Raw genomic sequence first — 25,358 nt, forward strand, 5'->3', positions numbered from 1 at the left:
ATTTTTAGAGAGAGTGAGTACATTCACACCTGAACTAATCTGATAAGATTTAAAATATACAAGCTATGTAAACCCTTCTGTTCCAGGTATAGATCAAGCATTTACTGACAGGCTGAGAAGCAAATGCTGTGTTTTAGAGTTGTGGGTTTGTTTTTTGGTCCCTAAAATACAGTTATTTTCAGAAAATAATACAGAAAATAATTGGCACCTGCCATGTTTCAAGTAGTGTCATCATTGTCCTGTGACTAAGACTGCAGCAGTGTCCTTCCCTTCCTGAGTCATGCTTTATTTTGAGGGTGGTGTGCTAAGACCCATAGAAGCTTCTGCATAATTGAGATGTGGATATCTACATGTGGAAGGTCATCTTTTATTCTACACAGATTTCTGTTTTCATTTTAAGCATATTTAAATATTTGTGTGTGTTTTTAAGAGAACACATGTGTAGATACAGTATCAATGACTACTTATTCTATGTGAAAAAAGTTGTTTATTTCCAGCTTATGTTTGTTTCCTTGGAGAGATGTTATGCTTATTTTTAACAGATTAGAAGAAAAAAATTATAGGAAGGGGACTGTTTTGAGTTAAGGTCATTTTTTGAATGAGTGCAATAAAGTCATGTGAGAGAGATGGATGGGGAAAATATTGTTACAGAACAAATGTTTTTTTGATGTCCTCGTCTCTAAAGATTGTAGTACAACATTGCCTGAAAACATGTAAATTTAAATTAACTTCAGAGAATAGCACAAGAGAGCCTCCTGAGAGCCTCAGGTGATTTTTTTTCCCCTGTTTGTAGCATAAATAATTTGTTTCATGATAGAGAAAATGAAGTGCTGCAGTTGGTTCACAGATATGCAGAGCACACTAGAAAAGCAGTGCTTAACAACAAAAGCAAAACAAAGGGATGTGAAGCCATTGCAAGAATTTGATAATATTTTCCTAATTTGTCTGGAGATTTCAGTATGCAGAGGTGATACTGTTAGAACCCTTGAAATGGTATAGTGAGTATTTGTAATAGTAGTTAATTTAAAAGATTTTACATGTTATGATGGTAATTTCAAGACTTATACACGACACTTACCATACCATTCCCATGTTTATTCCTGTTGTGAGGATCAGAATGTAGTTTTTAATCACGACAGTTTTGAAAAATAGTTAAGGGCTTGGATAATACTAGAATTTTGTGTGGTAAGATGATAAAAGAAGAAAAGGTGCTGGGCTGGCAGTCGTTTAATTTAAACAAGATGCGCTTCCTTATGAAGAGTTTGTTTCTTCAGCCTATCTATGCTTCTCTTAGTAAAGGATATAAAAATTATTCTCCTGTTCGAAGTTCCCAAACCTAAAGTGCTTTGTTCTTGTGGTTTAAAAGAGGCGCACTGGTAAAGGAAAGTCTTGTACATTTGCCGTGCTACTGAAAAACAGCTAATGTTCTGTGAAGCCTGTGCCAGGAGATATACATTGGTTTTAAATTTGGGAAAAATAGTTGGTTCACTGGAGGAACAAATAAACCCCTTTATCTTTCTGTATGTTGGTTTCTACCAATTGATCTTTCCTTACCCTTAAAGAGACGGTTAATTTAAAAAGAAGATATGGCAAATGGGAATCTCAGATAGTCAAAGGGTAGCTCCTTAATTTTAAGTACAATGAATTATTTAAGTGCTATGCTGAATTTCACCCCTTGAAGTATCAGCACTGCAAGTTGACTGGAAACATTCATTGTTCCTCATGTAAGTCAGAGCTCATTGGAATGTGTAGGTGAGATTTGTGGCTGTTTTTCCTTCATGAGATTGCTTGCCTGCTTGCTCTTACTTAAAGAAGCTGTTTGGTAAAGTATACTTACATACATGCACACACACATACGTATATGTGTATGTATACACACATATACTTGGTAAGATAAACTCTTGGGCAGAGCTCTTTTTCTTCCTAGTTAGAAGGGAAAATACATGGATAGTTGGCTTCCTTTTCTGTTAGCTTTACCACTGACCTTTATTGCAGTCTGCAGGCAAGACTGAAAAATTGGCACAGACATGTTGGATATCGCCTTTCCTTTTGTGGTCTGGCAGAACTCCTAAATTGTTAGGAAATGAGACTTGACTGCTTGTGTTATTAATTGGAGAACAATCTAACCATATTATGACTGACTTCAATCTAATGTCCCACATCAGTTGACTCCTGTCATCCTCCAAGGATGCATCACTTTTTTTTTTTTTTTTTAATGCTATCACTCAAGACTTCAGGAAATGTCATTATTCTACGAATATAGAAAGTAGAGCCAACAAGGCTTTAAACCAGTTCTTTTCTCATGTGGAATGTAATTTATATAATGAAGCAATACCAAAGACTGTGGTAAATGAAACAAAGTTTATTGGCAGACATGACTTGGCTGTGTTTATGTGTTTTCTAACTGTGACCAGTGCCACTCCAGTTGTTGAAAGCACAAAAAAAGACTAATATCATCTCCTATATTAATGTGTCAGACTTTTAGTTAAATATAGTGATCACATTTAATTCTCTGAACCTAATTATTTCTTAAATGCTATGTTTATTTTGTTAGCAAAGCACACATATTTTTTTACCACAGTAAAAAAAAAAGGCATTTGGTAGAAGTGTTGTCTCCCAAGTAGTACTTATTATCATCCCCCAAAATATCTGAATCTTATTACAACATTAGTAATCAACAGCTGCATACCTAGATTAAAGCTGAGATTTGAGTTTAAACCAGGAATTTATTGTCTTTTGTCATACATAAATAACATTTCCCAGTAACACAGCTATATGTTATTTAGTTGGAATTAAAATTTATTACAAAACCTCCTTCATGAAAGTAGCCTCCTGAAAGCATTTGTAAAAATCAAAATTAATGGAAGAATGAAAGTGAGACCTTAGAATTTTAATGTAGTTTAAAAGTTATTTAATTATTTAATTAAATTATTTAACATCTGGCAATAGTTATTTGGTAGTTCTCAAGAGTAGCAGTTTGCTATTAGATGTTAGACTTTCTTGAAAAGAACTTCAGTAATGGAGAGTGATACTCTGCTTTGTAGAATTCTGTTAAAAGCAACTTTCTTTAAATTGTCAGTTTTCTACTATTTTTTTTTTTTTTTAAACGAACTAAGGTCTATTCCTCACTAAGAGTCTCTTTCATAGTGTTACAACTTTGATATTAGTGGCATTAAGGCCTTAACTCTTAGCAAAGAAGCTAGTGGTACATCAGAGCTGCTCATCTCTATCTTTGAACAAGTACTCAGGGAAAGCATGGAGACAAGTGAAGACACAGCAAGTTTGAAGAGCAGCGTCTGCATGTTCTGTGAACCCCTGCTGCTGTGGGTTTTTATGTGTGCGAGTAGCAGTGTGATGCCACTCTTAGTTTCCCATTTTTCTTTCATTTGTTTGAGAACTGAGGTAAGAGAGAAGAGTAAGTGAAGGGAGCAGGTGCTCTCCATGGATGATAATAGTTAGCCCATTTCCAGCTGTGTCTTCCGACTCGTCACCTCACTCCAGCTGCCTTAGACATGTTGTAATAGAGTGTAAGTATTCACATTATCTCAGTTTGCTTTCCTGTTCCACCCTCAACCAGGACTATGTGTTTCACCACACACTTCTTGGATGTCCTCTGTGGAATGGCCTCTGTGGCACAGGATCACTTGGCTGTCCATTTGGCTTGCTCTATTGGATTTGATTTGGCTTGTAGATTACAGAATTGCAGAATTACAGAATGGTTGGGGTTGGAAGGGATCTCTGAAGATCATCCTGTCCAACCCATCTCCTAAAGTAGGTTCACATAGAGCAGATCACACAGGAATGTGTCCAGGTGTGTTTTGAATGTCTCCAGAGAAGGAGACTCCACAACCTCTCTGGGCAGCCCATTCCAGTGTTTTGTCATGCTCAAAGTGAAGAAGTTTCTCCTCATGTTTAGGTGGAACCTCCTGTGCTTCAGTCTGTGCCTGTTGCCCCCCATCCACTGGGCACCACTGAAAGGAGTCTGGTCCCTTCTTCTTGACACTCACCCTTGAGATACTTATAAACACTGATGAGATCCCCTCTCAGCCTTCTCCACTCCAGGCTGAACAGGCCCAGCTCTCTCAGTCTCTCCACATAAGAAAGATGCTTCAGGCCCCTAATCATCTTTGTAGCCTGATTGCTAGCTGAGAGTCCTGACACCAGAGTATACTGCCTTCAGCAGATCTTGACTTTATTCTTCTCACTAGGTGAGATATCTTAGCTATTGCTGTTTCTTGGTGATGCTGTAAGTTTAAATTCAGGTTATCTGTTCCTTCAGCAAAGTACTTAACCTCTTCTTTATCTCTTTTGGGAAGTCAAACTCAGACTCATCTGCACTAGTCTTAGATTAATATGGGATTTCTAGTATTTACTATTTTCCTAGGAATTTATGGGATAAATTAGAAGATAATGATAATAATAAAAAAGGTTTAAATAAATGTGTGATTTGAGCAAAAGTAGAATTACAGTTAGAAACTTCAGATCCAGTGATGCCATCTTACTTGTATGACTTTGTTTTCAAAAGGAAAAACGTTTCAAAATAGTAAACAATGTAAGTATCCACGGACAAGTATTAGTTTAGTACTTGCCTTCCTGAGATGTGTGCTTTAACTGTGGTGCAGTTTAGGATTTTCTTCTTACCATTTTAGTTGCACATATCCAGCTCCCACATACAAAAGCAGTAACAAGCTCTTCTACATTCCACTGTAACTGAGACTCAGAACACTTGCTGTATTGATGAGGGCTACCAGGACAAATAAGAGAACATTAGAGTTTATTTTGAAAGCTGTACATACTTGAAGAAACAGACCTGATTATTAACAGATTAAAAATGGATTATGGACTAAAATGATAATATGAGTTCAGAACTTCTTTAGTTACACTGTAATTTGCTTCAGATTTGATAGAAGAAGTGGTGTTGGACATACATCACAGAATCACAGAATGTTAGGGATTGGAAGGGACCTCAAAAGATCATCCACTCCAATCCCCCTGCTGGAGCAGGAACGCCTAGGTGAGGTTACACAGGAATGTGTTGCAGGTGGGTTTTGAATGTCTCCAGAGTAGGAGACTCCACAACCCCCCTGGGCAGCCTGTTCTAGTGTTCTGTCATCCTTCCTCACTGAGAAGAAATTTCTTCTCAAATTTAAGTGGAACCTCTTGTGTTCCAGGTTGAACCCATTACCCCTTGTCCTACCGTTGGTTGTCACCGAGAAGAGCTGAACATACTTCCTTTGGGGAATCTTTGTTTATCACTCTGAGAGACCTGTTAACTTCTTTCCTCCAAACAGGATTTAGTGCAGTTTACCCTCATTTGGACAAACAGCATTTTTTTACGATCCCAGTCCAAAATTCTGGGAGAAAATGTGTAGTCATAAGGGATTTCCAAGGCCAGTAATGGGTTCAATGAAAATAAAATCTGTTTTCAGTTTAAAAGCAGTTTTGAATTAAATTTGTGTTCAATTTTTACATGCCATCATATAAAACTACTAAATTCTTGAACTCTTCACTAATGTTAGTTAATGGTTTTCTCTGTACCTTTGTGAATGTCATGCTAGGGGGTACTCCACAATCATTTAGTCACTGGATTTCACTCGAATGCAATGACCAAGGAATAAGTTCAGAAAGATGCACAGGTTGGCTTGTTACGCCTCTCATATTACGGACTGCTGGCCACTGTACATGTACAGCACATACAGGATTCAGTAATGAAAAAGCTACAGCCACACCCAGAAAACTGAAGTACAGTAGCCATATTCTTCATAATTTATCAACTTTATTAATATTCATAGTGTATACAATACACTAAGTATGTATTTCTCTACTTTTCCTAGTGAAAGAGAGCATTTAACATGAAGCAAAAGTCTTCTAGAAAGCTTGGTGTATTACTTTGGAGTTTTGCTGTTTCACGGAATCACAGAATGTTAGGGATTGGAAGGGACCTCAAAAGATCATCTAGTCCAATCCCCCTGCTGGAGCAGGAACACCTAGATGAGGCTACACAGGAATATGTCCAGGTGGGTTTTGAATCTCTCCAGAGTAGGAGACTTCATAACCCCCCTGGGCAGCCTGTTCCAGTGTTCTGTCATCCTCACTGAGAAGTTTCTTCTCAAAATTAAGTGGAACCTCTTGTGTTCCAGTCTGGACCCATTACCCCTTGTCCTACCGTTGGTTGTCACTGGGAAGAGCATGGCTCCATTCTCGTGACACTCACCCTTTATATATCTGTAAACATTAATAAGATCAACCCTCAGTCTCCTCCACGCTATAGAGACCCAGCTCCCTCAGCCTTTCCTCATAAGGGAGATGCTCCACTCCCTTAATCATCTTTGTTGCCCTGCGCTGGACTCTCTCCAGCAGTTCCCTGTCCTTCTTGAACTGAGGGGCCCAGAACTGGACACAATATTCCAGATGTGGTCTCACCAGGGCAGAGTAGAGGGGAAGGAGAACCTCTCTGGACCTACGTAACCCCCCCGCTTCTAATATACCCCAGGATGCCATTGGCCTTCCTGGCCACAATGGCATAGTGCTGGCTCATGGTCCCCTATGCTGCTCTCTAGTAGGTCTTTTCCCAGTTTATAATGGAAGCTGGGGTTGTTCCTACCCAGATGCAGGATTCTACACTTGCCCTTGTTATATTTCATTAAATTTTTCCCCGCCCAACTCTCCAGCCTGTCCAGGTCTTGCTGGATGGCAGCACAGCCTCCCAGCTTGATGTCATTGGCAAAACTTGCTGACAGTGCACTCTATTCCCTCATCCAAGTCATTGATGAATATATTGAATAATACCGGCCCCAGTACTGGCGCTTGAGGCACTCCATTAGATACAGGCCTCCAACTAGACTCTGCCCCATTGACCACGACTCTCTGGCTTCTTTCCTTCAGCCAGTTCGCAGTCCACCGTTTTTAATATTGGGACCAGCTACCCATGAAATTGCTAAGGGAGAAGTGTATCACATTCAGTCAATTATTTTACTCTTAAAATGGAAGAATAAAGATTTTTCTGATCTCTGTAAGATGAATCATATCTTGAAAAAGCATGGTACTGTGTGTGTTTAAAAAAAAATAGTATGTAATTATTTTTAATTTGTGGATTAATCTGTCATGGGAGACAACTCTCTAAAATTACTCCTAAAGCAAAAGAACCTATGGACAAATTCTGGAAAATGTATTACTTCACTTTTGCCAAATTTTAGTGGAGCTGGATCTGTATGTCAACACAGCGGGTTGTTTTTTCCTCCCATTAAGCAGTTGTATTGTTTTCTTATTTAGCAAGACCACACACAGTTCTTGACACGTTTAACTGGAGCTTTGACGGTTTGTCTGCACAATAACTTTTGATTCTATGTTAACTGCTTTATTTTAGAGTATGGTATCTGAGGACTAGTAAAATAGATTGTGATCAGTTTGTTAATCTGTCATATGTTTTTGAGTGGCTCCTGCCTGTTTCTATCAGGCACGGCTAGCCTCCCACTTCTGTTTTTCTCTTTCTACAGGCTGCCTTATATCGGCTGAGTGGGGATTGGAATCCTTTACATGTTGATCCAAGTTTTGCTGCTCTTGGAGGTGAGCTGAAGGATACCATTGTATTAACATTTAGATGAAGGATGATGTAAATGTATTTTTAATCTTTTTTTTTTTTTTTTTTCACTTGGGCTATGAGTCTTCAACAACCTGGAAGAAGGTGCTTTTTTATAGCTGTTTTTAGAGTCACCATTAGATGTTTTCAAAGTTCTGTGTGACACTTCACCTTAAAGCATTGCTTCTTGTAGCTGGAAATGTGGAATGTTACTTGGATTTTACCTACAATGGAAACCTGTCTACTGCCCTGTCGTCATTTTAGAGCTTATTGGTTGGCACTATCCCCTATGTACAATCTCTTTTTCATAAGCAAAAGTAATTGACTATGAAAGGCTTCAGAAGAAATTCTGTAAATTCTTTGATATATAGTTATTTCCATCCGAATAATTTTGAGATTGTATTGTCTCAGTGGAACTTTATGTACTTACGTGTAGTTTTCTCAATCCCAATAAATCCCAGGAGGGCAGGAGACAGCAAGTTTCATAGCACTTATTTCCAGTTAGATTGTTTAACTGCACCTAGGCTAAATGAACTGATGCTTGCAGAGATGTAGTTACTAAAGAAGGGTCTGTTTTCTTAAATTCCTGTTTTAAAAGTGTTTTAGTAGTCCTTTTCAGGCTTTGCTAGTCGTATAGTGTGATTACTCCAGGCAGACAGCAATTTGATTTGCTTTAGAAATTTTCCTAAATATTTATGCGGTCATGAAGACACTGGTCTGTAATAATTGGTCTTCAGTTTTTCAGTTATTCTTTTAATGTAGAAGTATCATAATATGGTGTTCTTACCAAGAGAAATAAAGCACAGCTATGCTTCTTTGTTCAGATCACGCTTAAAATACTTCCACAAATCATCTCCTTTCAATAAATACATACTAATTGCTTGGTTAGCTCTTTTGGTATGAGTCTATGTAAATTGATGGTAATAAGTAACCAAATACCAGAGTCCATAAAGAGATTTCCATGGTTATTAAATCAGTGTGTTTGTTTGTTCAGCTGATAATTTAGGATAAATATTTAGATCGAATCACCCAATTACTCTTGAAGATGCTGGAGGAGAAAAATACAGGTTTATAATTGAAACCCCAGTGTTTAGTATAATGATGCTAATCCTTTAAAAGCCTTACAAATGAAGACAAGTACAAGTTTTCTACCTGCTCACACAGAGAGCACTGGCATTAAACACGGTAGAAAATGAAATTAACTCTATAGATAAGGCAATCTCTGTGTCTGAACAGAAAACTGCCACACTGGGTTCTGGAACTGTGGCAGTCTCCTATTCATATACCCATAATAAATGTAGGTTTAAGCAAAGAAGAAAATGACTGTAGAGCTCTTTCACAAGTATTTTTTGTAGTTCTCCAAAACGTTTTTTTCTTTGCACATATTCACACCCCTTCTTAACTTCAATCCTTGTAAATGTTCTCTTTGGCTGGCTCTCACCAGTGTTTGCTGGAAGGAAGCATTCAGTATAATGTGCTCACATCATTCCAAGGTTATTGTTAAGCTTTCCTGTGGGTAGTGTTTCAGGGGAGGTATAAACATGTGTTTTCATGTAGTATATTCTTGTGCTTTTATTCTTGTAACTTGTGAGTATTTCCAAGATATTGGAAAGTAAAAGCAACATTTACTTTGTTTTCATTTTAGTCTAGACAAAAAAGTAACTCGATTACCTTATAGATTTTATTTGATTATGCATTCGTTTCTTAAAGAAAGTAATGGGGAGAATAGGACTGAATATATTTGTCTGTTGCGGAGTTCTGAAAATAGTGGTTGTTTTCAGTTCTTGCATAGTGAATTGAGCTACGGTTTTAAAGAGCCAACTATCATGGTAACATTCTGTATAAGAGATGTCGAATACTGATATTTTTACAGTAAAGCCAGTAATCTGTTTTAAAATTGACTGCACAGTATCTCCGTGCATAGTGTACAAAAAAAAAAAAGAAATGCTATTTAAGTGTGCATATTCAAATACTTTACAGGAAAGAACTAACAGCGACAAAATAGACTCCTGTTCCTTTTAGCCTATATTTCTGTCATGTCTCCTCTCCTAACTGAAAAAGCCAAAATTTCTGTTTCTCGTCCTGGCTTCTGCTAGTCTTGTCATCCCTTTGGAACATGTCTCAGAATTCCCATCTTTTCCAACATCGAATCCTACTGGCTTTTTTGTCTTTGTCTTAAAGGTGGTTTCTTCTTCTATGTCTTCTAATTCTCTTTGGGCCAGACTTTTTCCTATCTCCTAATTTTTCTTTTTTTCCTCATTTCCCTCCCCCCCTTTTTTTTTTTTGGTTGGCTTTGGTTTTGCTTTTTCTTTTTTATCCCAGCTGTTGTTTGTTGTGCCAACTTTTTGTACGGTGTAGATGCTACAAGGAGTTGTTCAGAGCTCAGGAAAAACAGACTGGCAGCTGAAAGTGACAGATGAGTTCCAAGCAAAGCAACTGGTTTCAGAGCCAAAGCTGGACATCTGCAGTTCATGGGGTCTGCAATTCATGTGCTGTTGCAAGCATGATCAATTATTTATTGTTTGCGTTCCCTGTCAGGTCAGAGCAACCTGCTAAGGGATTAGAACATACTCAGTACAAGCAGCATGTTTAAAACTTAACTGTTGCATTTTAGCAAGACTCAGGCCAGTTTTCAAAGGATTATTTAGTTGGGCTTTGATGGAACTGGAAAAATATTTAGATTTAATACAGAGATTATCCTCTGCCAAGGTTCAGTTCCTGTTCCAAAGGACAGAAGTGTGAAGCAACCTGAGCAAAAAAAGTCAATATAAACAAAACACTGTAATTTTATTTTTCTTTTTTGTCAGGTGTGTTCAAAATGCGTGAAATCTTTTCAGGGCTTTTTCCACTTCTAAGTAAAGTGAATCCTGAAGTGTTTAGTACGTGTGAAGATTTTTGCCAATTATGAATAGGAATTAAAAGTGGGAAACCTCAAATAATATTGGTATCAACTCTTTTTAATCGGTACAAAACCTGTTACCCTTAATATGCTTACTTCTGTGTAACTGTGTTTCTGGTGTGCCAATGCATGTATACGAAAACAGTCAATCTCCTTATTTTTAGTTTTATCACCTCTGCAGACAGAAACTAAACCTACTTGTGAGTCTTAAATAGCATAGGTAGTGTTGGAGTGCCAGTTCTCATTGAGCACTTTCCTTTGCCTTGAAGTAGAGGAAGCAATGAATGGTAGCAGACATTTTTTCAGTGAGATAATCCTTTTCCTTTTTTTAAAATCTAATTTAAGAGCATTATCAGAGGAAAATACTATGATTAAATATAGGTATTTGTAGAAGCAACATGTGTACTCCTAATATTACAAATGCTAAAATGTTACTTTTTGAAACAGGATTTAAGAAGCCTATACTTCATGGACTATGCTCCTTTGGGTTTGCTGCTAGAAATGTTTTGAAGCAGTTTGCAAATAATGATGTGAACAGATTCAAGGCAATCAAGGTGTGTATCTTCCTTCTTTGCGGTTAATTTTCTTGATTTTCTGGTTTTAATGCAAAAAAAAAAATCCTTTGGGATGAGAAAAGGCTTTTGCACTGTGTCAGTTGCCACAATTGCTTTTACTAATGCTGCACGCGTTTTAATACTTCTATCAGGCATGTTTGCTTAAATATTTAGCCTTTCTGCATTGCTAGTTGACTGATTTTTCTCTTTGTTTTTTCTCATTTTGGTGGAGGCTATGCTTTTAAGCTTTGCATGTATGTATGACAGATCTATTCACAACCCCACCCTTGTTTTTTTCCCCACCTTTTTAGGTTCGCTTTGCGAAGCCAGTCTTTCCGGGTCAAACTTTACAAACAGAAATGTGGAAGGAAGGAAACAGAATCCATTTTCAGACCAAGGTCAGAACACACTCACCATTGTGGGCTTTAAAGACGAATGTGTTGGTTAAAAGACTGGGGATAAGAGGGGAAGTGAAAAAAGCAGCTTGTCAAGAACAGCATTGAAAAAGGTTTTGTAAATAAATGAATAGAATTAAATATTCGTACTTATATTATGGTGATTTTCTGTGTGATTTCAGTAAAAATACCATTATTTTCATCAGACTCGATACACTCCTGATAGTAAGTAGAATCAGAACTCATTTCATCATGTTGCATTGTTTGTGTTTGTCCATTCTGGATGAGCAAGAGGTAGTCGTTCTCCTCAGCTCAGCATAGTTTGTACTTGTTTTCTTCTTGTTTTCCGCAAGTGTGGAATTAACTTATTTTGGAGAGAAATTATAGTGTTTAACAGGATTATAGAAAACTATGTTGTTCCAACAGTTAGGAATTATGCAGATTTCTTTATGGCCTGTTGGCTTTGTCTGAAAGAAAGCCATCTTTGTACTTTTGATAAACTGAGGTTAAATCATACTGAAAGCAGACATGTAACAGTGATATGATGGATTAAATAAATTCCCAGCATTGTCTGAAGTGCAGTGGCAGTGGTGACAAGCAACTAGGCATGATTTGAGTAATCTTTAATATCTAGTCTTTCTGTGCAAGAAGCTAGGCTGTGATATTGGATATTCTTCCTCTTTGGCTATTGATAATGTAACTCTCTATATGCATTGTTAGTGAATAATTTTGCAACCTTCTCTTTGATGTCCTAAGTCAGAACAGTTTATCAGACTCCTTAAAGAGACAGTGCCAAAATGAAACCCAGCTGCTCTTCTAACTTAACTGTTTTTAAGAAATGGAACTGAAAGGAATTGAGGTGTTTTTGCCCTTTATTCTTCTAATATTTCTGATTTTACAATGTTTAAAAAAAATGTTTGCAGTCCAAGTTGCAGTATAAGACACCTGGAGATAACAGAACCCTCTAGGCGAACTCTTGGTAACTGTGTCTCTCCTTCCAGGAAGAACATTTTAGAACAATGTTTTTCTCAGAACTGTTTATGAATTAACGTTAATAGTGACTTATAAGACTGGAGGTTAATTTTCAGATAAATGAGGTTTATATACAATTTTGTGAACAGAAAAAAAGAACAATATATTTTTATATAATTTCTCAAGAAGCAAATTATTATGTAGTTTGAAAAGCTGTTTACAAACTACAGTATACTAACTTGCCTCAAGACTACAGTGCATGCATGGGGTGTTCTTTTTCCAATCTGGAACTCTTTTTTTTCTCTTTTCTTCATCTCAGATTTTAAAATGTAAGGAAGACTTCTTGATGGCCCTTCTGTTGTGACTGTTTGTGAATATGGTATCTGTTTAATGTATTTTTTTTCTACCACTACAGGTCAAAGAGACTGGAGAAATTGCTATTGCAGGGGGCTATGTGGATATAATACCAGCCCTGGATAAGCCAACTGCTCAGGAGCCTCTGAAGGTAGCAGGAAACAGTAGAAAGCTTAACTTTCAAAGCAGCATAGTTAGGCTTTATTTTTGTGAAAAAATGTGGGCAAAATGTTCATATCACCAGTCTTATTTGCAGTAATTAGATGATTATATGGGTTCTGAGATGTGAATACATACAATATGTAATATACAGAAGTTCATGGATCTGTTTGAGGGAAAAAAAAAAAAGGCGTTTTAGGATATGCAGGATGGCTGATGAAGTTTGAAGAGCTTGATACCAGTTCATCTGTTACAAAACACCACTGAGGGCCACAAGTTTTGAACACTTGCATAACTTCAGATTGAAATTAGTCTGTGTAACTTGGGGCTGTACCTCTAAAATGAGCTTTTTTTAAAAAAAATTTCATATGCGTTGAAGATCCAACTCAATGTGAGTTCTAGGAAGTGTGTGATCTCAATTATTTCAGAGAGACATGGAGAGGGTGGCAAGAAAGTATTAGAATAAAAGAATTAGTTAAAATGATGTAGTGTGCCCATAGAAAAGAGCGGTTTTGGCATTGAATCATTTCGAAAGAAGGGTCTGACTGCTTCTTGCGCTTGTGGTTTGGCCTAACGTGATATGCATTTTATATTTTAAAAAATCTTATGCAATCATGCATTAATCCTGGGTTTAGTTAGTGGTCACTTGCCACAAAAGTCGGAACTGTACATACAGTGCTGAGGATGTCCTGGGTTCTTAATGTGGTCTAAAAGACACAGGTGCACAGTTCATTGCTTTAATAAACTACATTTTTTTTCCCTATAGATTCCAGCCTGCAAAGGATGAAACTTTAATTCATTGAAGTTTCTTAAATACTGAGATAGTAGCAATCACATAAAACTTGTGGGATATTCCTGGAACCTGTTTCTTTTTGCTGATTGTGTTCATTACTCTGAAATTCTGAACTGTTGCCAAATCTTCATTTGAAGTTCAAAAATATACACATTTGAACTTTCCATTGAAATAATTACAGAACGTGGTGTGTTTTTGTTTTGTATTTTATTTTCTTTCCTTTCCTGGGTGTTTTGTTTTGTTTAAGCTTACTCTGAGAAATTAAGGTGCTTTGACAGAAGTTTGCTGACAGAGGCAGACATTCAGCAGGGAAATTAGCCTGAGTGAGTGAAGATTGGCAAATTTAGATGTCATCAGAAACTCTGTTATATAGTGAAGGATGTTCATCTTAATGAAAGAGGTGATAAGATAGCAGCATGAGGAGTATTGCAGCCTGGTGTACAGATAGGTACAGCAAAACAGCAAAAGCCATGGGAACTTCTTTGCTCCAATTCCACCTAGGTGAGAAATGTCACCGAAGCAGCTCTTTAAAGAGTAACATTTTATCCAGTACAAATATTTGTTGAAGAAAGACAATGAAAGGTGTGCAAAATAATACTGGAAAAGTTGAAAATGTAAATGTAGCTAATCCTAGTTACATTTATACAGTCCTAAAATTACATTCAGCCTTTTGAAGGTAACCGTGAGGCTGATGTGGCCCCTAGTGAAATGAGTTGGACACCCGTGACTTAAATGGTAAATACCTTGTGGCTGCACTGGAGTTCTGACAATGTTCATAGTGCAGTGTGTTTTGAATGTCTTCTGTGTCAAGTTAAAGTAATATATTGGTAAAAGCATTTACATATTCTAAAGAGTAACATGTCATTTGCCCTGGAAAAAGTGGCAATGGTTATCCTGGAAAGGGAATAGAGAGCAACTTAGAAGCCCATAAAGAGCTCTAATTATAAAGCATATCTCAAACTGTAGTGATAAATGACAAAAACTGTAAAAGCAAGATTTGAAATAATTCTCAAGGAAGAGTCCATGAAGCATTTTCTGCTTGAGTATACTATTTAATGCTGTGACAGTTGCTAGAGGTGATTATTTGCGGTGGAAGAAATCTCAATTGCATTTAATAATTCTGCAAGAGAGACTTTCCTGGACACAGTGCTTGAACTAATAGAAGTATTTAGTACTTTAAACAGTTTCAATTTTAAATTCTTTACACTCACTCTCTTTTTTTTAAGACTGCAGGGCTGCAGAGTGACCTTGTGTTTGAAGAAATTGGTTGTCGCGTAAAAGAGATGGGAAATGAATTGGTAAAGAAAGTAAATGCTGTGTTCCAATGGGACATCACTAAAGATGGAAAAACAGCAATGCAGTGGAGTAAGTTGTGGCTTTTATATAATGCCTTGATGCATTTTTTTAATGAAGTGAGATTAATTATACTCATTCTAATTAAATGGATTTCTTGAAAATAAGCGTAAGATAGTAGATGCATATTCACTGAGACCTAAAAATTTGAATGCATACTGAATGCACAAGTGACAAGGCCAGATAATCTTCTGTAACGGCAGTTACTAACCTTTCTAGGAATACACTTCTGTAACTTGCACATTTAGATGTAATCGTATGCAAACCTTCCTCTAGAACAAGAGTGCAACTCCATTTACATTTTCTAGAATGGATCATGACTGCACTTAGAGCTGCAAGTTAAATTAACCAACTAGGAGTTCTGTGCTACAGTAATTAGTCTGTAATGTACAAGCTAACTAATCTAAAGTATTTATTTCTGTTGCATTGTTCTTGTTACTTTAGTGAAAATATAGCCCAATTTGTTTCCATTTAAGTTTTCTGAGACTGAGGTTTAATTAAGGTGTGATGATGCTTAGCCATCCCTGAAACATGGGACTGGGTTGATGAAGCTTGTGATAGCAGTAGGTCAGAGGGGAGGTGTTTCCTGGTAAGGTGGATTCTACAAGTATGTGAAACTTTCTGATGGGGGCAAAACTACTACCTCAAAAGACTTTTCTTAAATTATCTTTACTTAAATTCTCTTCCACTCAGTTTCTAAGGACTAGTATTTTTGCAAAACAGTCTAATTTTTGTAATTGCATATGTTTCATAATCTTTGGAATTATTATTTGGTTGTTGTTGTTTGTGGGGTCTGTTTGTTTGTTGTTTGTTTGTGTGTGTTTTGTTTTTCTTTTTTCTTTTTGTCCTGAGGTGTCCTAAACGGTGTATTAATAGAATGTAAAATTTTCCAAAGGGATAAACCGTAGTCAGGTTGTAACTTGTAGGCATATGCTTTTTTGTGGAGAAATGCAAGTCATGGGGTCAAGCCTGTCACTTAGACTGCTTCATTTTGGTTGGTCTCAATGGTTTTGGGGGGATAGAGCCGAGGTGGGCTGCCCATTGACAGGCTGAGGGGAGTGAGTGGCATGTTGGTAAGTCAGATCTGGTCTGCATTGTGTTTTGTCTCATGGACTGTGACTTTTTTAAAACTACTGTTAAATCTTTGCAATGTCTGTTCTGAACAAATGGTTACTGTCTTTAAGAAACAACTCTTCTTTTTACAGAGCGGTGTAGAAAACTGTAATTTCATTTTCTTTTTTTTTTCCAGACAGTAACCAGCAGAGATTCTGAGCAGCAAGACTGCTTTAAAAGGTTCAGGAAAAATGTCGTACATAGATTGATCATGATAGATTTGTTCTACCTCTCTTTCCTATTAAGACTTTTTTTTGAGAGATAAAGGGTGATTTCCGCTCGGATAGCAGTTAATCAATATATTGGATATACCTGTGTAGATTATGTAGGCTGAGTACCTATACATCAATATGAGATGTATACTGTATAATTCAACTCACAATGTCTGTCTTAAAACTCATTACTGCTCTTAATTATTTCTATGGTCTCTACAGTTTTTCACTTTTATACTCAGTAATTTTAATGATAGTCCTGTGTAGACACTGGACAGAAGGTTTTGAAGTCTTTTTAGTGTTCTTGCTTATATTTTTAGAAGTTATGTTAGAAACACATAAACTCTTGAAGTGGATACTTGTGTTTGTAGTGATTCTGTGATCAATCAGTCTTGTCCATTGTTACATGTGTAACTAAATGTAATTTAAGTGATGGTCATGTTTATAGTGACAACCAGGAAACTGCTTTATCTTCAAGATCATTTATGTTTGTCACCTAAACTCAGTATTATGTATGTTTGAAGAGTGAAGGGGCAGATCAATGGAAGAAAAATCTGGTGATGAGTGTTCAAGACACAAATTAAATTTCTGACTCAGGAAGACCTTAAGCTGAATGCAGAACAGGCACACTTTTAAAGACTTGGGCCTGAGCAGAGGCCTTACCTGCTTCATGAGACAGGGTTTTATTAGTGGGGCAACAGGTGGCTGTTTCTGCCATTGTATCGAGAGAGATTTTAATCCTGCTTTGAGTAACTCAAGACTCAGCCTTTTCTGTTTTTCAAATGAAGCTTGTCCTCTCTTCTGTTTCTTGCTGAAGCAGTGGAAGGGAAGTACTGTCTTCTTCCAATGCTTATTTCCCTAGCTAAAAGGGATTAAATAGGCGTAACTTTTCTTTGCCACATTCCCTATGCTTCTGTTGCAATACACAGTATCTGTACTTACGTATGAATTTGGAACTACTTAATGCTCCTTGTGGGATGACGGGTGGAGGAAGAAATCTAATATTTTAAACATTTCCTGCAGTTTACAACTGTTAGGAACTTAAACCAAACATTTCCAAAATCTCGGAAAAGTTACTGCAAATTTTAATGCAGCATGAGGCAATTCTTTCAAGCTTAGGTGTCAAAACAGTGACTAGTGTTTACGAATGACTGTAGCCTCTGTGGTGTCGCAAATATGTAAGGCTGAATGTAAATATCTAGATGACAAGAAGGGTGTGTTTAGCAAATTTAGGTGATATTTCTCATTGAGAATATTGGCATGCAAGTACTGCCTTTGTATATTACTTTTTCAAATAATGTTCTGTGTCATCCCACAGTTTGCTGAATACTTTTGTATGTCTTTTGAGATTTCAAGTAGTTAAACAAAGCCAGTCTTTCCCAACAAAGGAATGAGAAAGCAAAAGTTGGTTAAAATTAAATATTAATATTTTAAATATTAAACTTTAATGTCAAAATATTAAAATACTTGTGTAAACTCATTGGCAGTGTGTTAGCAGTTGTGATAACTGTAGTGTCAACTCTTGCATTTTGTCCTTAAGTGGATTAATAGCATACTGCTATTGCTGTCTGCTTAGTAGTAGATTTCTAATGGCAAGGTATATCTGCATGATTGGGTATGTTTTTAAACACTACTCTAGTAATTTAAAAAAACCCAAGCAAACACAAAGCAGAAAAAGACCTTCCAGAGACAAGCATTTAAGATTATTAAGCTTAATGGTTTTTGCTTGTCTGCATATGTTATTATTCACCCTTCAAGAGTATCATAATGTACTGTCTCTTCTACGAGATGCCAGCATAATTCAATTCGCTAGGTGAATGTGGCTTTGCATTCAAAGAAGGACATCTTTCTTGCAGTTGAGATATTCTTGATAACCCTAAAGATTTCTGACAGAGCTTTGTATGGTCATCACCAAGACTTCTGTAATGCACATGAAAAATGACAGCCAATTTAGAATATGTAACATTGACAATGCCATTATGTGACTTGAATGCTTGACTTTTTCTGTTGTTAATGGAATGGAAGTTTCTGTACATAATTATAAATTTTAGCCTTTGACAAATTAATTTTTTACTTTTGAAATTGAAGATGATAGTAAGCTGTTACCTTTCCTCTAGCTTGAATTTAATCGTGTCACTATTTTAACCAGTTTCAAACCTGCTTGAGATTTTAATGTTAGTCATTAGAACTGCACTTCTTTACACTAAATTTAAATTTGGCCAACTGATTATTAGTTCATCTTCTGTGTATACTCATTTTAAATCTGTTTTCTAAATGCTATGCTAAGTTAGATTATAACGATTTTAAATTATCTTTTCTTAAAGTCAAATTGCAGTTTTGAGAGCCATAACGTACCTAGCTACCATTAAGCAAAGAGGAAAATATGACATGAAAATTACTTTAGAATTTTGTTCAAGTGGATAAATATTGTGTATTCCTTCAGTGTATGGTCAAAATTCTTGACGTTATTATTGAAACTGAAATGTCAGGAGGTAGATTGCTTCAGGGAAGACTTTTTTTTTTGTTTTAAGCCTTGAGTTGATGCTAATTGTTTCATTATCTACCTTCTTTTTAGGTCTCTCTTATGAGGCCCTCCCAGGCCTTTACAGGCAGTGTTTGTTGTTCTTTTGGGCTACCTGCTAGGCCTCTTTATTGATTTTTTTTTTTTTTTCATAGTTGTGCAGGTTTGACTTTTAATTTTTTTACTTGTCACTTTTTCACAGCGTTATGCTGTTGTGAAAACTGCAGCAATTGACAGCACTAGAAACAATCTGGGCCCTGCAGCTCATTACTGTCTTACTCAATGATTGTAGCTACAGCATCTTCTGCTAATGTCCTTGAGCCTCTTAAGATCTGGGAAGAGGCTGGGAGGGAAGCAAATAGGAGAAAGCAGCAGTATGAAGGACTGCTGTGAAATTTCTTCTCACATGCGCAGTTGTTCTGGTGGTATTTGTTGTTACAGAGACACTTCTTGATGGTATTGTTAATATTAGTAACATCAGTTTGTTTAATTAGCAATGACTTCTACTTTTATGCAGTTCTCTGTGGATGGTGTGAAGCCATGGGGAGGTGTAGAACCATTGATGTTGCACACAGGATGTGAAATTTAGCCCATTTGCTATTTAAACAATGTTGAACTGTAGCCACTGACAACTGGTCTTAATTAGTGGTATTTCTTTATAGAAGCAAGCTGTTCTAATTTAACAGGATGCTGAAAGTCCTCTTAAGAAGATAAAGCAATACAATTTTGGCAGTATCAAAACCTAAGGAATAAGATAAGTGGTACTGGAGCTATCTTTTCTTACGTTTTAACAAAATTCTTAATTGAGATTCCCCAACTTCGACTCTTTCAGTTGGCTTTACTATCTAAAGTATGCTTTGTTCTCTCCTGAGACCTCATTGCAGCCTTTCAGTACCTAAAGGGGACCTAAAAGAAAGCTAGAGAGGGACTTTCTACAAGGGCATGTTGTGATAGGACAAGACTTAGTAGCTTTAAAGCAGAAGAGGGTAGATTTAGATTAGATATAAGGAAGAAATTCTTTGCCATGAGGGCAATGAGGCACTGGAGTAGGTTTTCTAGATAAGTTGTGGATGCTCCATCCCTTCAAGTGTTGAAGGCCAGGTTGGATGGGGCTTTGAGCAAAATGGTGTAGTAGAACGTGGCCCTGCACATGGAAGGGGTTTTGGAACTACGTGATCTTTAAGGTCCCTTCCAACCCAAACCATTCTATGATTCTATGAAGTTTCCTCCTTACAGGGAATGGAAAACAACCCCCAAAACTTGCTCTTCTTTGTTCCCCCCCCGCCAGGAGAAAAATAAAAAAATAATTATCATGTATGTTCCTAATTTTTCTTGCTTCCTGATATACATCTAGCCCACAGTATTCAGATGACAACTGAGACTAAACTATGGCACTGGTACAGGAACAAATGGTTACAAACTAGCAATGAAAGAAATGAGCTAAATACCAGAACAGATTCCAGCCATCAGAGCAGAAAAATTCTAGCTTTCCAAAATGACCAGCGGGGGTGCCTTCTTGTAAAGTATAACTTTATGAGATAAAGCTATATAACAGTGGGCTGCTGTAGCAGGGAGCAGTCTTGATGCAAGTCCCTTATATGTGTCTTCCACATATCTCGTCACTGCAGCTTGCATGCTGCACTATGACAGCAGCAGCCAGCTTGATAATAACTTGGTACTCGCATGGCTGTGTCACTGCTCAGGTGGCTGGTGACCTGGGCATCTTCCCGGCAACGACCTTGGGCACAGCTAGTGCAGATCCACTGCTAGCAGTAACAGATGAGCAGCCTAAAGGTGTCTCTGGTGTTCTTTGTTCCAGCAAACATGTAGCCCTCCATAGCTGCTGCACATGCAGCTCTTCCGGCCATTCACATTCTGCCCACTTGGCAGAAAAGCAGAATCAAAAAGTTTCAGTGGAACAGTAGTTATTCCTCAATTTTTTGTTTTTACTTGTATACATTAAATGTTACATTATAGTAATTAAATATCTATGAATTTTTATTGTTCATAAGATGCTATTGTCAGAGACATAATAAATAGGTCAAAAAATTTATATATATGTATATATATATTTATATATATGTGTTTGTTTATTTGTCTATCTATTTATTTATTTATTTATCTAGGCTAAAACATTAGACATTTAAATTATATAGCAGGTAGCCAGTGAGCCCAAAACCCTAAGATTTGGGGCAGTGGTTTTGTTTTGCCTTCAAAGAGTGCCTTACTATTTCTAGGAGAGAAATACTAAGCAGTCAGATTATTGCTTGGTTGGTTGGTTGGTTGTGGTTTTTATTCTGCTTTACGGAAACTAAGTAACTGCAGTACAAGATTCTTCCTTCAAAACAAATGGAACAACGTGTCACCCACTCTTCGTTGCCTGAAGTCATACTGCATCATAAATTATTAAGCAGTTTTGTCATAATTTGTCAGATGTTCCCAGTCAACTACACATAATGATTCCTTTCCAGTTGTCCTATCAAAGTTTTATTCTTTCAAGAACTGGAAAAGAAGTATCTTCTGCCTTCACCAGTGCTTTCAAAAGAATAAGGAAAAACAACAGATTGGTAAAATCTTCCGAGTACTGCTCTAGAGAGCCATTAACTATCAGCTAACAAACCTCAATGGCAATGTCTTTTCTCTGTGGAAGGAGATGCTGAAATGAAGTAGCTTAACTCTAAAAAAACGATAAATATTTTATAACCATTGAAAACAAAGGCAGTTTTACAGTAATAACATACTATTAGATTTATCTTTCTGAGGTTTTTTTAGAATTTCTAATAAGTTATAATTTGAAATGGGTTAAGGCTTTGATGTGACTAAACATAAGACAGTTTTACCCGTGTTACCATGATTATTCAATGTTTACAGGCATATTTGTGCTTTGAGAGTTTACAATTAATTATAGATGTGGATTGATAAGCGGTGCTCTTGAGACTTGGATAGGAAATGGAGAAGAACAGGGATTGCAAATATGTTAAGGGTGTACTATATTCAGATTAAAATCTAGGAGCTGCTAGAACTTGCATGAGTCATTACACCTTTGTAATTCTAACTTTTTGTTATCTAAATTTTACACTGCAGAGACTGATGGATGAGTATTGTCAATGAGATACATCAAAACTGTTTTACCAGCCAGTGTTTAGTAGAAAACAAGAGGGTCTGCTTGGTCCTGGGAGATGTTATGTCAGGTTTTCAGCATCTGAGTTCCCTTCTGGAACAGTCTGAGAAGGGCAGGAACAGCCAAAGATAAAATGCATGCAAAATGAAACACAAGAAGGGACTCATGCTCTTTGTTTTGTGAGGTCCAGAAGTAATTAAAAATAAATAATTAAGAACTATAGGCATCCTGGAAAACCACATGTGTGTTTTGTTAACTTATACCTGGGGCTTGCTGACCCATGCTGTTTGGCTCAAAGAGAGCTCGGTTTGGCTACGTTGGTATGGTTTGTTACATTGCTAGCATTTGAGTAGAGGTGTATTTTAAAAGCACATTGATGGTTAAGCTTGGTTAACTTAATCTTAGGAGCTGGTATCCACTGTGAGACTTGTTTGTTTGGTTGGGTTTTTTTTTAAGTATTAGCCTGTGCCTGTGTAACTTGCAGTAGCAATGTCTAGAGGCTCACATACAATGTTAGATTACAGATAATAGTAACTGTTTTAGATCAATAGAGTGTTACACAGCTTCTACCCACAAACACAGAAGGCGTAGATTGTTACAGCTGGTGCTCACTAATTTTTTTTTTCTTTCGCTCTTATTGCATTAAGTTAGTGATGTTCATTAAACCTGTTCCTGAAGATATAAATTACCTGAAAATCAAGTGGATAATAATAATAATCCAGCATGTCATTGTACACTTAATTCCCCTTCTAGTTCTAACTGGATAGATATTACTTAGAACAGATTTCAGAAAATGAAAGGCTGTACAGACCAGGAATAGTTTTTGTCTCTTTGAGTTTAGTTTACGTTACCCTTTCAGAAAAATTATTTGGAAAAAAATACTTTAGATAACTTATGCAGAAATAAGTCTCCATAGTTAGGCCAGTGTCTTAAAACTTGGCAACTAAGAGAAACTGACAGTTTTAGTATTGGCTAGGCAGCCATGCTTCTGTGATTAGAGATGTCATGTCCTTATGGGAATGTCCACTCGAATAATTTTGTTTTATGGTTAAAACAGGGGCCACCGAGAGGAAAAGGTGTAAATGGAAAGACTGGGAATTTGCAGACTCTGAGAATTATTCAGCAGGGCACATCCTGTCAAAATAATCTTCTAATATTCTTCTAAACAAATGACACAATACCTGATAGTGTTAGCCTTTTAATAGATTATTTTGGCAGGTCATTTGGTGTGGGAAAAGAACACTCTGAAGCTCCAGACACTTTGAGGAATTTTTGGCTTTCCAGAAGGAAAAGGCAGATAATTGGCAAGGTTTTAAATATTCTTTGCATGAAGAAGAACAGCAGGCTATATTGCCCGTGGGGCAGAACAGGGAAAATGTTGCATGTTTGAACACCAGCATATTTGCCTTCTCTGAATATGAGATACTGTTTTAAAACATTAGAGACTTATTACTAACTTAAGCATTTTGCAGTAATTGCATAGATCTATATCTTCTGAATCTTAAGTGTTGTTTAAAAATGATTTTTGCCATCTATACAAGAACAATCAAATGACAGTCCTCGCTGTAAATCCCCTTCTCCTTAGTACAGGAATATTTTTTTATTTTATTGTAATCTCAATTATTTTATTTCATTAAAGATGAAGAATTGAAAGCTTTTCATTTTCTAAGTGGCTGTTAGCTCAAGATTTATGTTTATATTGGTTGCTTCAGAGTAATTGATATGGTTGTTCATAGTAATAGGTAAGGAAAGTTGTGTTCTTCAGACTGAAGGTTTTATTTTAATTTTGAAATAAAATTATCTTTGCTGCTTCTTCTCAGCAATTGACTTGAAGAATGGCTCTGGAGCAGTGTATCAAGGACCTGCAAGAAGTTCTGCTGATACCACCTTCACTCTCTCTGATGAGGATTTCATGGATGTGGTACAGCGGAAGACCAACCCCCAGCAGGTAAAACCTGGGTGTCACAGACATACTTGCATGAGGAAATATTACTTGCCTTAAATCAAGCTCTGGTTGATGACTGCATTCTGAAATTGCAACACTGGATATTTTGATAGTGCAAACCAGATTCAGATGAGGTATAAGCACATCATTGCCCTATACTGAATTAGTCAGAAGATATGGAATTTGTTCCATCTTTGTTATCTTGAGACAAAGATACCTCAAATGATGTAAATCTTGGCAGTACCAAGTTAGTTGTATGTTTATTTCCTGACACTTCACAATATATGATTTGCAATGTTAGGGTTTGTCAGTTTGATTGCTCAGGCTGTTTTGATTGGCCACATTGCAGGAGTTTGGTATTTGTTGCAATATCCTCATTTACTGCTACTACTGCAGCAAAGAGAAATCTGGGAACAGTACATGCATGTAGATCCATTGAAACTGGTCAAAATTTGCCCAAACTAGGTAGATTTTTAAGGGAAAGCGATATTTAAGAAAGATGTGTAACCTGGGTCTGCACTTTTAGCTTCTTAGAGTAGTCAACTGCTTAAAACTACTAAAGGTACTAACAAAAATGCCTTGTATAAACATAAATTAAACTGTCACAAATTCAATATGTAAGCTTACAGATTAAAGCTTGAGCAAATGAAAACTTTAATTAAGCTCATCATATATCAAACAGTTCATTTTCTTTGATCCCAAGCAGAAGTTGTTGGAGACTTTGATTGTAAAATTGGAGACGATGATGCCAAACATTTGTTCTAAGTCTTGCATACCACATGACCCTCTATATAGTGCAGGCATAAAGCATAAACAAACAAGATGTTGACGTATAATCTTCAGAGTGCTAAAGAACAGTGATTGCAATTCCAGAACATTATCTTTTCTTAGGTATTAGTATTTTCTTTGAGTTTCTGTGAAGTTTTTAATCTAAAGGAGCTCAAAGCATCTATTAAAATTCTTTTCTGCTGGCTTTCTCTATTCCTTACTTGAATGTGTTTCATGTTAATGGAACTATGCAAAAGTACATTGTTTCAGAACTTGCAAAGGGCTTTCAAATTGCAAAGCCACAGTGAGGCAAAACTACTAAAAAAATATTGAATTAGGTTGAAAGAGGGTATACAGTTCTTTGAAGTAGGGACAATAAAAATGTAATATACCAGCATTTCAGTGAAAATACTGATTGATCCCTGAAATGCAATGAAATCGTGTTTCATTCCTGTTTGTTTTAATATGCTGTGTATACAGCCAGTGCATTTCTTTTGAATGTGTGTGTATGAACATTAGGCAAGTTCCTATTTGGATTTCTTAGAATTTGAGTGAGTAGCTGACCTGTACATTAGGCCTTGGATTTTCATTAAATGGCCTTTTTATTCCATTTTCTTAAT

The 25,358-nt window shown here is 36.6% G+C and overlaps 1 protein-coding gene across 1 annotated transcript in view; it reads left to right on the forward strand.

Annotated features, from left to right (window-relative positions):
- Positions 1-25,358, forward strand: part of HSD17B4 (hydroxysteroid 17-beta dehydrogenase 4) — a 63,225-nt gene that overhangs the window by 37,044 nt on the left and 823 nt on the right. Inside the window, exons 18-23 of the mRNA XM_082074808.1 lie at positions 7,497-7,566; positions 10,926-11,032; positions 11,344-11,430; positions 12,815-12,904; positions 14,932-15,070; positions 23,846-23,973. Coding sequence (XP_081930934.1) covers positions 7,497-7,566; positions 10,926-11,032; positions 11,344-11,430; positions 12,815-12,904; positions 14,932-15,070; positions 23,846-23,973 — 621 coding nt within the window. The remainder of the gene's footprint in view (positions 1-7,496; positions 7,567-10,925; positions 11,033-11,343; positions 11,431-12,814; positions 12,905-14,931; positions 15,071-23,845; positions 23,974-25,358) is intronic.

The sequence above is a fragment of the Streptopelia decaocto genome (assembly GCF_964273445.1).
Source record: "Streptopelia decaocto genome assembly, chromosome: Z".
Classification (NCBI taxonomy): Eukaryota; Metazoa; Chordata; class Aves; order Columbiformes; family Columbidae; genus Streptopelia; species Streptopelia decaocto.